Source organism: Eurytemora carolleeae, unplaced genomic scaffold (assembly GCF_000591075.1).
Source record: "Eurytemora carolleeae unplaced genomic scaffold, Eaff_2.0 scaffold1805, whole genome shotgun sequence".
NCBI classification, from domain to species: domain Eukaryota; kingdom Metazoa; phylum Arthropoda; class Copepoda; order Calanoida; family Temoridae; genus Eurytemora; species Eurytemora carolleeae.
Genome location: NW_019397691.1, coordinates 34,013 through 47,801, shown reverse-complemented (window position 1 = coordinate 47,801; position 13,789 = coordinate 34,013). Strand labels below are relative to the sequence as shown.

At 35.8% G+C, this 13,789-nt stretch overlaps 2 protein-coding genes across 3 annotated transcripts; both read left to right on the top strand.

Moving 5' to 3' along the window:
* The first annotated feature begins 584 nt into the window (after positions 1-584).
* LOC111715515 (crystallin J1A-like) lies at positions 585-3,675 on the top strand. Its single transcript, XM_023490849.1, has 3 exons — positions 585-856; positions 1,615-2,352; positions 2,911-3,675. The coding sequence occupies exons 1-3, from the start codon at positions 775-777 to the stop codon at positions 3,132-3,134; spliced, it is 1,044 nt and encodes a 347-aa protein (XP_023346617.1). The 5' UTR covers positions 585-774; the 3' UTR covers positions 3,135-3,675.
* Positions 3,663-12,579, top strand: LOC111715514 (heterogeneous nuclear ribonucleoprotein K-like). Of its 2 annotated transcripts, none has more exons than XM_023490848.1 (12): positions 3,663-3,792; positions 5,537-5,605; positions 6,050-6,098; positions 6,885-6,975; positions 7,861-8,008; positions 8,531-8,605; positions 8,665-9,102; positions 9,687-9,767; positions 10,313-10,373; positions 10,579-10,654; positions 11,963-12,079; positions 12,428-12,579. In XM_023490848.1, the coding sequence occupies exons 1-11, from the start codon at positions 3,682-3,684 to the stop codon at positions 11,967-11,969; spliced, it is 1,206 nt and encodes a 401-aa protein (XP_023346616.1). In that variant the 5' UTR covers positions 3,663-3,681; the 3' UTR covers positions 11,970-12,079; positions 12,428-12,579. The 2 variants fall into 2 exon arrangements, with proteins under 2 accessions (XP_023346616.1, XP_023346615.1); XM_023490847.1 differs by having other exon boundaries at positions 10,579-11,521.
* Positions 12,580-13,789: the final 1,210 nt, after the last annotated feature.

The window sequence follows — 13,789 nt, the reverse complement described above, 5'->3', positions numbered from 1 at the left end:
GGGCGCGCCCCCCTCTCAGGTGCTAGAGGAGGGCGTGCGCCCGGCCACCCCCCCCTAGTTGCGCCTCTGGGGTGCTCTGCAGTCACGGACCGAAAAATAATGGGTTTTTACTTTTAGCGGAGAGTGAGGCCCTCCGGAGGGGCGTCAGATATTTGTCAAGGGTGTACATTTGTATGTTCCAACTCGGCAGCGCGGCACCCGTTTGGACCTGAAACCTCTCTGTAAACCATATGTTTTACTGATCCTAGGTAGGAATGAGCCCATACCCTGCCCCCTGTATACGCCTCTGAAATATATGTATCTCGTTTCTAGGTTCAATATGAGAATTATTTGTTCACTAATCCTTATCATATGTATAACGACTATTTAAACCCATCTTACAATGTCGTCTTTTTAAAAATTTGGGTACCCCAGGAAAAAACTTTTTTTTTTTGATTAACCATGAATAATGAAGAACATATTTAAAAGTTTTAGCAATATTATTTTGAATTAGTGAAAAGCACTCCAAAAAATATTTTTACTAAGGGTCCCTAGAGTATCCAAAACCGGTTGTAAATCTCTACAAATCTTATCAGCCGGCTGCCGCCATTAAACAATTTTTCAATGTTGTTGGTTGCATAAAAAATAATCTTTAATAATTACTTAAATACTGGGAGAACTGAGTATTACTCAATGAATAACTATTATGTAAATTCTTTATCTACAACTCTGTGCGGGGTTGCTTAGTTAAATTTAGCTTAGTATAAGAAGTTCTAGTTTTATCAAACTCTAAAAATGAAATCTCGCCTTGCTAGTTTGTTAGACCAAGCTCTTCTTCTGTCCGAAGTGAATCAGAGAAAAGTTGGATGTTTAGTAGGTATATCTAAAATTTAATCAAACCAAATCAAGGGTAATTTCCTAGTATACGATTTTTGGACCCCCCCACCCCTNCCACCCCCTTTCCCCTCCTAGGACAGACTTTCATTTTTTATCGCCCATTTATTTAATTATTGGTTGTTTTTTCTTACAACATGCATTTGAACTTCTCCACCCCCCTCCCCCTCCCAGTCGGTTTTTCCCGCATCTCCTACCAGCCAAAGAGCAATACCTAGAGGGTCGTTAAACCTAAACAATTAATTTCCTACATTATTTGATTAAGTATTTCACAAAATAATGTGTTGAATGCGAGGGCCCGAAATATGTGATTCAGGACGTAGGTACCTCTTTTTAGTCCTGTGAACTAAATGTAAGCTAGATCACTGAAATTTTGACTTTTCATGTGTCACTTTCTCGTCGCAGGGTTATTCAATTATTTAACTTCTAGAATTTCCTTTATAAAAAGTTGGTTTCAAAAAGAACTATTACTTCTGACATAATTTTTGACGAAGCGTCCTCGCAATCTCAGTATCAAAGCCAAAAATTTATAAATTAAGAGTTATTATCCTTGCTTAACCTAACCCTACATAAATAAAATATTATTGATTTATGATTAAAATACATCAAATCAAGTTGACGGAATATTTTCTGTGGGTATTAAAATGAAAATAAAATAAACAAGGAGCAATTTACTCTTCATGAGCCATCATGTCCAAACATACGCATTCTTATTGGTAGATTACACTTCGATTTATTAAGGTGCTGGTGTCGCAGATGCTGCTGCCCGACCTCTACATTGGGTTTACGACCTTGGAGAACTCGAGGCCGCTATATCAAGCTCCCCAGAAACTCCCGAGTTCTGGCCTCAAAGTGTATCCCCATTCTACACCCTCCCCACAGGGGAGACCAGCTGTTATTTCGACGAGGCCTTCGCGGTCATGACAAGTTTAAATAATACTCGAAAGTTTGATTTTAAAAATATCTGCGACGAGTTTGAGAAACAGCTTGGACCTAACTCACCCTATGATATGCAAAGACGAGAGGAGTACATGGAGTTAAGACGGTATGGGAAAGTTCAAGGTCCTATTGTAGGAAAATGGCTTCACGGCTCTATGATCAAATTTTTTGAGAATCGTAAGAGTTTGAAGGGGAACAAGGATATGTACGGAGATCCCCACGTCAAGGAAACTGATGGGTTTTGCTGTGCTCTACCCGTGGTTGTCAAGTTTGCCGGCGAGTCGGGTTTGATGGATAAAGTTCTTAAAATCGCCACTACTCAGTCGACCTGGCCAGTTGCCTTCAAACACGCTCTTGTCGCCTCTAAAATAGTTGAAGGATTTGTTTTAGGATCCCCAGATCCAATACAAGGAGTACGAGAGGCGATTAAAGGAGATTTTCCTGAAATCTACAAAGAGCTGAACACCGTGGATAGTTTACTTTCTACCCCCCACACTGAAGCTGTGGGTTATGTTTTTGGAAGACCGTGCTACAACCCAGGCAATTTATATTCAATAATTCTGAAAACAGTTCTCAAGGACTTCGATTTTTAAATTTTGGATTGCCTTCAAATTCAATGAAATTAATGGTTTGATTTTTACTACGGTGTTTTTCGTTCAGTCGTGTCCATTTCAAGGGGTTTTCTCTGAAATTTTCTAACGAAAACTAATTATTATGTTAAAAGTTGATTTTATCTATCTTTATAGTATTTAGACAACTTTCAAAACCCAACAACATATATGTTTTTAGGGTCTCGTCAGTTGAATTGGTAAAAATAAAAGATTTTAGGGGGGAAAGAAAAAAAAATATTAAAAAGAATGAAAATAGTTGTCTTTTGATGTAAAATTTTAAATTTTTTCCCTAGTCATCAAAAATCATTGACCTCCGGAGGGTAATTCTGAAAAATATGCACCACCGGATTAGTTTGAATGGCTTACAAGTTTTATTATTCAACTCCAGTTTATTTACCAATGAGATACAAGTTTTTACTTAAATACAATACTTGATAAAATTTTATTAAATGTTTCGTTCCTATTAATATGAATTGTCCTCGCTCAGGATCCTTTCTCGGAGCCATCCATGCTGTCAGAACCTCGGATACATTCGAGGACGCTGTAAGGAAGACAATAAAGGCCGGAGGCTGCAACTGTTCCAGGGCGTTCTTTATCGGAGCTATGCTCGGTGCTCGGGACGGATTGGCGGGTATACCCAGAGACTGGTTGGAGAAAACTACAAATGCTGAACAGATGATTGAGACTGCCATTCAGATGGTTAAAGATTAAAAAAGTTTCGTCAGTTTTATTCATGAGATACAAAATCACGGCTAGAAATTATGGATCTTTTTCCTTCTAAAGGGACGGTTTGCGTAATTCGTAAATTAAGTGATAACACAAAGGTTCCCTTTATCTGAGAAATAGTTTCCAAGATATTGTCGTTTTTCCATATTAAAAAGTATTATTCTGATGATATGCTTCATCGTCTGTGCAGCAAAAATCCGCAAATTATTTTTGCAGAGAATTAAAATGGAAAATTTTCAATTTTCAGCTGTAAAATAAAGGTTCTCATCCAAACATGATCAGACAGACTGAAAATGGTACCCTTGTGAATCGGTCATATTAATGTATCCAATCTGTCAAGTATGTAAAATTTACACTCACTTTATTATGTACTTTACTTTATGGATGGTGTTTTTGATTTAGTTATTCATTGAGTACATATTCTTTTATACCAGTGCTTAAATAATTATTTTCATGATTAAATATTGTTTTATTCTTGTCATAGTAATTTTCTCTCTATTAAGTATTATTTAACTAAAGTTACAGATATATAATGATGAATAAGCGCGGCGGGGATTTTGACTACAATGGCGGAGGTGGCGGTAAGAGAGCAAAGGGCGGTTTCGGCGGTAAAATAGGAATGAGAATTATGGTTCCCTCAAAGGTAAAAATTAGGCTTACTGACCAAATATCAAGGAGTGTATATTTGATATTATAACATCGATAAGAAACCTTGCATTGAACTTCACATTCCAGGGTGATCCGCTCTTCTTCACGCTTAAACACGATTTAACAAACCCGAACTTAGAGAACTTTATAGGAAAATCATGACCTTTTTCCTTCCATTTATTTGTTCTTTTTCCTTACTTTGTGCACAATATTCTAATTCAAAATTTTAAACGATAAACTGAAGCATATCATTCTCTGTCCTGTGTCTGGATGGTGATCTATGCATCAAACTCATACTTGAATCTGTTTTATTTTCACAGGATGTTATTTGTGTTATTCTCCCAAATAGAGGGGGGGGGGGGCTTGGGGGTTTTCATTTAATCTTATTATTAGTTAAGTTTATTTCGTTAAAGGTACAAAAGATGCAAGCAAAGATGTGTACAGTACATACACATTTTAACATCAAAAGAATGAAAAATCATAAATATATTATCATTTGTAACTGTAAAATGTTCTATAAAAAACAAAACAAATTTTTATTTAATTCTTAATATCAAAATTGTCAATAGAAATTATATTAGATCTTACATCAAACAATTCACAAATAAGTGGTATTTTCCTATTGCTATCCAGTATCTAAAGGTATCATAGATTAAGTTAAATTTTGGTTAACATAATGTTTGGACGGATTGAGATATTGAAATCTTCTGCAATAGAATTCATATTTTTAAAAACAGTGTTCGATAATCATTTTTTATAAGAAGACGGATACATAGCTTATCATTGCAATTACTATTACTTTAAGACTTGATTTTCATATCTGAATCCACACTTATTATTATTTTCTCGATTATAATATTAGTGTTTTTTTGAACGGGTCACTCAATAAACGTTGAAAATGTATAACAAGAAATATGGATCAAGCATCGTTTTTCATAATTTTTCTTATCAAACTGAAGAAATCCATTTCTTATCGTTCTGTGAATCTATATTTGCATGAGATGGCGTTAATTTGATCTTAATTACATTAATTTTTAAGGCTTGATTTTCATGTCTAAATCCGCACTTAAATATGGCTGGATCCGCACTTAAATATGGCTGGATCTGTTAAACACTAAATTATTATACATGTTATGACTCATCTTAAAATTATTATTACTATAGATGACTGGAATTTTTAATCACTTTATTATAACACGCGTCAAATGACAAATCTCTAAATTTTTATTTGCTCTATGGCTAGATCTCTTAGTCACTAAATCATTACACATGTCAAATGACTAATCTCTAAATTGTTATTTATCTATGGCTAGATCTCTTAATCACTAAACTATTACACACGTCAAATGACTAATCTCTAAATTGTTATTTACTCTATGGCTGGATCTCTTAGTCACAAAATTATTATACATGTTAGAAGATTTATTTAAAAAATTATTATTCCTTAGATTAGATGGCTGAATCTCTAAATCACTAAATTATTATACATGTTAGATGACTTATCTCTAAATTGTTATTTATCTATGGCTAGATATCTTAGTCACTAAGTTATTATACATTTTAGATGATTTATTTAAAAAAATTTATTACTTAGATGGCTGGATCTCTTAGTCACTAAATTATTATACATGTTAGATGATTTATTTAAAAAATTATTATTACTTAGATGGCTGAATCTCTAAATCACTAAATTATTATACATCTTAATTGACTTATCTCTAAATTATTATTTTCTTTAGATGGCCGGATCTCTAATTGGTAAGGGAGGACACAACATTCAAAACCTCAGAACCTCCTTCAACTGTAATGTAAGATTTTTGACCTTAGAATCATATAAATCAGCTTTGTGGAATGTGGACGGCAATAGTGAAAATATACTCCAAAGAAGCTGTGTCCGATTCGAAACGGTCCCTCTCGAACATCTTAGCGAAAATGAGGAAGATTCTGTCGTTTTCTTAGTATTACAAAGCTGAATGTGTCTATGTCTCTGCTACAAAAAATTCGAAAGTCATAGTTCCAGAGACACTAGATTGAAAGTCATTAATTTTCAAATGTATGCCAGTTGAAATTACAGATACAGTCCCTTTTTTGTTTCAGAGAGAATTTTGCATCATAAAACAATGTTCCTTCAAATCTAAAAGAAAATTTAGATTTGAAGGAATATTTAAATTGTTTTTTTTGAACCTACATATTTTGGAATAAATGATAAAATAGAGATGAACCCGATTACTAGATTTTAATTTTTTTATCAGGTCCGTATTCCCGACTGCCCTGGGCCGGAAAGGATTCTCGAGATTACAGGTACAGAATACAGTTTCCCTTCATTCCTCATTTGTTTTTATACATAGTTAATAGTTCATCGTTTCGGATCAGGTTTAACATTTAAATTTTTGGATTTATGTTTTCCTTGGATAGTAATCCCTGGTCGGGACTGTACCACTGCACAATAGATATGTAACCCTCCCTCTGTATCCCTTTGTATCCCTCTGTATCCAACTGTATCCCTCTGTATCCCTCTGTATCCCTCTATCCCTCTATATCCCTCTGTATCCCTCTATATCCCTCTATATCCCTCTGTATCCCTCTGTATCCCTCTATATCCTTCTATATCCCTCTGTATCCCTCTATATCCCTCTGTATCCCTCTGTATCCCTCTGTATCCCTCTGTATCCCTCTGTATCCCTCTGTATCCCTCTATATCCCTCTGTATCCCTCTGTATCCCTCTGTATCCCTCTATATCCCTCGGTATCCCTCTGTATCCCTCTGTATCCCTCTGTATCCCTCTGTATCCCTCTGTATCCCTCTGTATCCCTCTGTAATCCCTCTATATCCCTCGGTATCCCTCTGTATCCCTCTGTATCCCTCTGTATCCCTCTGTATCCCTCTGTATCCCTCTGTATCCCTCTATATCCCTCTTTATCCCTCTTTATCCCTCTGTATCCCTCTGTATCCCTCTATATCCCTCTATATTCCTCTATATCTCTCTATATCTCTCTATATCCCTCTGTATCCCTCTGTATCCCTCTTTATCCCTCTGTATCCCTCTGTATCCCTCTTTATCCCTCTATATCCCCCTGTATGTCTAGGTGAGGATTGGGAGAGTGTATACAACTGTCTCTCTAGTTCTATTCCCTACCTCTACGAGTGCCCAAATGGAGAAGATGACGGCCAGGAGAAGTAAGTGAATTGTTAAGATAGTACTCTTCTTTATTGCAAATATTTTTTCTTCCGTTCGTTTCTTCTTTTATTTTAAATAATTCAAGATAGGGTTGATTTTTTAGTTCGCTGAGGATTTTAATAAATCTGGAATACTAATCTATCGGTAGTTGTCCAGTTTTCCCCCATTCAGCAAAGGGTAGGGTTAGTTTGACCAATTTGAATAGATTTGTGACTCCTGTCTTCATTTTTTGAGGAATCTGAATGAAATAATTTCCCCCCACTTTTTTTGTTGCTTTTTTAAATAGTATCCAATTGAGGTCTGTGTGCAAAAAGATTTTTAATTTTCGATAAAAAATGAATTTATGAATCCAGAAAATCTGAAAATATAAAACAAAATGGGAAAATATAATAAAATAGGGGCAAAGTGATATTAAAATCCTTAAACTTCATTCTAATAGTACTATTGAGATTCTTGAATAACAAGTAGGCGTTTAAAACACCTAGCTGGTGTTTGAATCAGACTTTGTGGTGAAAAAGCTTTTAAAAAAATGAAAAAATGGAGGAAAAGAAGGAAAAAATATTTTACAAATTTTTTAAATTTTTTTTTTAAAAGAAGCACAAATTTTGCCCATATGCAAAATTGCATTCAGATTCCTCCAAAAATGAAGACAGGAGTCACAAATGTATTCAAATTGGTCAAACTAACCCTAACCCTTTTCCAAAATAACATTATCTTCCCTGAACTATTCATTCTCCAATTCAGCCCAAAAAAAACTCGCCAACATTCCTAATGAAATAATGTAAGTGGTGGGGGGGGGGGGGGGGGGGGGGTTGGAACCTAATGGGTTTCTCCTATCTTTGTAATCTGTTGTTGTAAATATTACTGATTTGATTATATTGTAGAGAGTTGAGGTTTCTGATACATCAGTCTGCTGTGGGTGGTATTATCGGTAAGGGTGGAGAGAAGATTAAGGAGATCAGGAATACATCTGGAGCTAACGTCAAGGTTTTCCAGAACCCAGCTCCTCAGTCCACGGATAGATGTGTCCAGGTAAACAGGGCTTTAAACTATTGTACAGTTTATACTGGACATTTTCATGGGGAGGGGGTGGGGGGTGGAAAGAGAATATAATAATTAAATCTTCAAAATAGAAACCTGTTTGCATGCTTGATTNCCCGCTCCAAAAATAATGTACAAAATGTTTGTCAATCGGCGATTCAGAACTTTCGTTCTTTATGCACTCTAACAACAACATTTTATCATAATATATTTTTGTTCTTGTAACCATAGATAAGCGGTGAATAAGTTCAGGGAAATATAGACGATTTTGGTGTAAAATTAAACGGGATATAACAAACTGCAGGCGCAGGGGATATATTTTCTTAAACTAATCCCCCCACCCCCGACTTCTGAAACCATTTTTTTTTCTTATTTTTTAGGGGTTTAATGATTTTTCGGGTTAAACTATTAAAAATAATGAGAAAGAAACTTGCGTTTTGATGTCAAATTTTTATTGTTTTGTGGGTGTAATTCTTAAAAATAAACACCGCTACAATAATCGATTATATTTAGGCGAACGGTACACTAGAGAAGCTAGTATTGGCAGCAAGAGAAGTTTACGACGTGGTTCAGAACACTGAGATTAAGGTAAATATCTTATTAATATTTTTTCCAACAAAAATTGAGAAATGATAATTTTCTTGTAGGGAGGTGAAGCCATCTATGATCCCATTAACTTTGATGCATTTTTCGCCAGTGAGTACGGCGGGTTCGGCGGGGGAGCCGATGGACGTAAAGCAATGGGCGGTGGTCGAGGCGGACGTGGAGCGCCAAGAGGAGGTCCACTCCGAGGTGGACCCATGGGAATGCGCGGTGGTACAATGGGCGGACCCAGAGCAGGATTTGGCGGAGGGTTTGGTGCTCCCGGATATGTAGATGATGGATACGGAGGATACGGATTAGGACGAGGCCGAGGTGGGTTCGGAGCTCCTGCGGGTCCTCCATACGCTCCTGGTCCATACGGAGGATACGGCGAGGATGAGTGGGGCGGCGGATTCGGAATGGGTGGAAACGGAATGGCGGCAACTGCCGCAGGAACTGGAGCTGAACTGGAGTTCTCTGCTTCTGAAGCTGAATCTACGCAGGTAAACTATTAACCAGATAAATAAAGAGATAAAGAGAGTGTTAACCAGATATATTAAGGGAGTGTTCACTATAGATTATAGAGGTTTGGGGTAAATCAGAACTGAATTCTATACAAAATACAACTGTGTTGAGTTTGCTATATTAAAACATTTAACATAATTTCTGTCTTAACCCCTTAAATCAATGATTCACAGTGGTTTGCATCAAGTCTTTGGTCTAACAACTGAGGATGATGTAGATTTTTAGTTTCAATTGTATAAATTTGTGATATTAGCCTAATGCTTTTTGATGAAGGAACTCGTGGATTTCTACACTTTGCCAAAGACGACATTTGGTCCATTTGAGAAAGACCGGTCACATTTATTTCCCCCACGCAATTGATTCACAATTCATTGATCAGAAAGATATTTATGGTCTCTCATTAATTGACACAAAATTGTGTTTTAAAGCAAAATTTGTCTTTTTTTTTCTTATTTTGACAGTTCTTTGAATCCAAATATTTTGCGGATTGCGGATCCAGTGGATCCTTCTCAATCCCTGCTTTTATCCTACTGGTTTAAAATGATATGATTCTTTTACCTAGGTTACTATACCCAACGAGATGGCTGGTGCAATTATTGGACCTGGTGGACAGAGAATAAGAAAAATAAGAAACGATTCAAAGGTAAAAAAAAGATCAATCATTCATCCAGAGATCTGAACTTCTGTGTGGAGTATCGTCGATCCTGAACGTTTGATATCGATATCCAGTTTGAGCACTTATAATTTGAGGATCTTTCCTATTTCTACAGGGTATGACCGCGTGGGAGCAAGGAAGAGAAATTAAATTTATCAATATTTTTTGCGAGATTTACAAGACTAAAGTGCAGACTTCGGAAAACTTTTTAGAGGGGGGTAGGGGGAATCCCTCTTTTTAGAGGGGGGTAGGGGGAATCCCTCTTTTTGATTTTTATCTCTGCCCTATTCCAAACCCGGTGTCGACTCAATCTACGAAACTTTTAACCCGTACTAAACCTTTTTTTTGGGGGGGGGGGAACATTTGCAATTGTACTTTTTTTTAACCGTAACAGCATCGTTTCCGTCCCGCAAAAATTATTTTTGGTGTCAGTTAACTGGCTTAGAAGCTGAAAGACCCCCTCCCCCCTGTGTTTGAAAAATCAATACTAAATTAATAATATTCCAATATTTCAATATTTGATTTTTTTCCAGGCCACTATCACAATAGCTGAACCTGTGGGTGGATCTAAGGAAAGAGTTATCACTATTGCAGGTATATTTATTTATCCTATTAAAATCTTGCACTTATATTTTTATCAAAATCATATGATATTTTATGATAGTGAATTAATTTTTGCTCATTATCTTATTAGTCTGGTATTACAGAAAGATGCATGTTGTTTTCTAGCAATGTCGTGGGGAAATATCTTCATTTTTCTCTTAAAAATTTCATTAAATCTACAAATGTTTTGTTGCAGGTGATCCTGAAGCTATTCAAACTGCGCAGTACCTTCTTCAGCAGAGTGTTCGAGAGCATTCATCGGGATTTGTCGGGTACTAAATACCCCCTGAGACTCATTTATCATGTCGGGTACTAACTCCCCCTCGAGACCCCCTAAGGGTTCCAAATACCATGTGGGGTACCTAAACCTCCTAGAGGCCTCTTTGGGGTCTCCCAATATATCATAACGGGCATAAATCCCTCGGATGGATAAAACCCTGAAACTCTTCTATATTCCATAATATTGTAATCAATTTGATATCTCTGCGTTTCCATTTAGTTTGTTTAAAAAGCATCAATCAACGTGTCATTAAGAATATGTTCTGATGTTCATCGCAAACTTTGGAATTCTAATATTAAAATTTTAATCATTATATATCTTGTAACCTCAACCAAGTTGTGTATAGTTGAGGTTGAACTTATATTTCCCTTTTTCTCTTGTTCATACGAATGTTGATTCTTTTTCAGATAATACAAAAAGTAAAAAGATTTGGAACCCCCTGCCCTCGTGCTGTTTCCCATCAGTCCCACCCAGAACTAAAAATGGAAAGAGTCTCTTTAAAAGTGAACTTAATAACCAATGAGCCCTCCAAGCGCTTAAGCCCAGAAAGGAGCCCTCCCAAGTCTGAAACAGTTAGAAGCCCTCCCAAGTTTTGTAATCACTTGGAAGCCCTTCAAGTGTAAAAACGCAGTTGGGAGCCCTCACAGTTCGAAGCCCTCCCTTAAAAACAGTTTCGTTCGAACCTCAGCAAATTAGGAGAGCCCTCCCTCAGTCTCCAACCTGCAGGCTCTAATCCCTCCCTCAGTCTCCAACCTGCAGGCTCTAATCCCTCCCAATTATTAAAGGATGCCCACCCTCCCAATCAGAAGATCCCTCCCATCAATGGAGAACCCTCCCCTGCCCTCCCATCTCCCAGATAGTAAGTAATTTCCTCCCAGTTCAATCATTTAAACGATTCTCGTGCGAAATTTCCAGAATATCTGAAACAATGATCTCTCCAAAATATTATACGGAAAATACTTAGCTTTTTTCAACAAAAAGTTTATTTTCTAACTCTTCTTTTTAACAAAAGTTATTTAATGTACAGGGAAGAGTATTTGAATTATGTATGGCTATTTAAATTAAACTACCGCCGCGCACCATAGAAGTGGTTCGACAAGGTGTATTTAGTTAAACTACTTCTCAAACTTCTATGTTGTTAATTTAAAAGACTTGACAAAAGAATTTAATGAAAATATCTTATATTTCCTTGGATCATCTTACAGTGGTTTTAATGTATCAATTATTAAAGTTATTTTTTTACATACTTGACACCCTCTGGTAAATTTGTCAATGAAAAATAATTATTAATTTTGTACAGGGCCTGAGTTAAATCAAGCATCATTGATTGGCAATGATCGTGTGCCATCGTCAGATCATCGTAGGACGAGGAATATCGCTGAAGTCTATCCAATATCTGAATTCTTTCATTACAAAGGTGATTTTTTGTTTAATAATAATAATATGGAAGGGGTGGAGGGGGGTAGAGGTATGCGATTGTATTGCATTGTGCCCAGGTTCTAAGTGATATTCGCATTTTCGACGAAAAGCCAATATTTCGCTTTTTTTTGTCTAAATAATTTTGTTCAAATTTGATTTTCTCGAGCAAACCGCATGTTTTCATGATTTTTTTAGACAAACCTTTCTCACAGGCCTCTATTGATTTTTATAGTTAAATAAGGTAACCCCCCCCCCCCTCCTCTGTGAAATTACTGTGGGGGGGGGGCTTAGGGGGTAATATCTAATATCTATCAAGATTAACAAGTTTACAAGTACATTTTTTAAGGTCAGGCAACGGATTGAGTGATAACGGATGATGTAATTGGTGCAGAAAATATTTAATAGAGGAGCAGCAGATCATTCTTAATTCTACATGTAGAGTTCATGATATACATGTGTTTCAAAATAATCAGATTTTAAATACAAATTTTGATGAAACGCCTTTTTTTCATTAATGATTAATTAAAACCCATAACCATTGACTTCTAAATTGATTATTGATTATTTTACAGTTTTCATAAATATGTTCTATAATTATTTAAACTTAAGTCTTTTTGTTCACTTGAAGATTTTTTTTTATTTAAGAGAAAACATCATTGCGAAGATTATTTTTTTTAAAGTGAAAACATCATTGCCTTTTCACAATTGGTTACTAAATAGGTACGGGACAATAGTCGGCGTTATATCAACACAATAAAGACAATTGGTTACTAAATAGGTACGGGACAATAGTCGGCGTTATACCAACACAATAAAGACAATTGGTTACTAAATAGGTACGGGACAATAGTCGGCGTTATATCAACACAATAAAGACAATTGGTTATTAAATAGGTACGGGACAATAGTCGGCGTTATATCAACACAATAAAGACGGCTTTTCTATTAGGTTTTGATTTCTAACGATCTTCTTTATTTAAATTTGCATTTAAACTTTATAAGAATTTGTTAATTCTCAAATATTAAAGAGCTCCAAAAGAAAGGTTGATTTTTTTCCCCGAATTTTCGAAATCTTACTTAAACCTGATTTGTATGGAGCATAAAAATTTAACAATTCTTTGAGAATTTATTTTTATGTAAAATCAATTGGTATTGGTTAAGGATAAGCTCCCGCCCCCTCAAGAAAAAATCTACTGATCCTGTGCTTCTCATTGACGAGGGAAGGTGACCTCCGGTATTAGCGGTATGTGCACACCCCTTGCCGTTCGGCTAAATTTCTTTATTAGTATATGATAAGTAAAGATGAGTGCAGACTTAATTTAATTAAGTTATAAATACGTCATGTCATCTATCACACAATAAACTTAAAATATTGTTTTGTTACAGTAGCACATTTCCCCGCTGAAATTAGCAATGGTATTAAAAATTCTGATCAAACAGTGTAGATCGTATTTGCGACATTGCACTATTTACGTCACTTACCCGTATGTTTTCTGACCCGCATTTGTATTCATAAGATAAATGTGTTTTTTTTTGGAATGTACTCTTGATCAATGTATTGAAGTATAAACGGGCTCACGATATTGTACTCAGTTTTGGAACACAAAGAACAAGTCATTTTTAAATAAAATCTCGCATTTTGGCATGCGATTCAGCAAAAGTATATGTTATAATATAAAAAGAGTTAATCTATTAAAAATCCAATTAA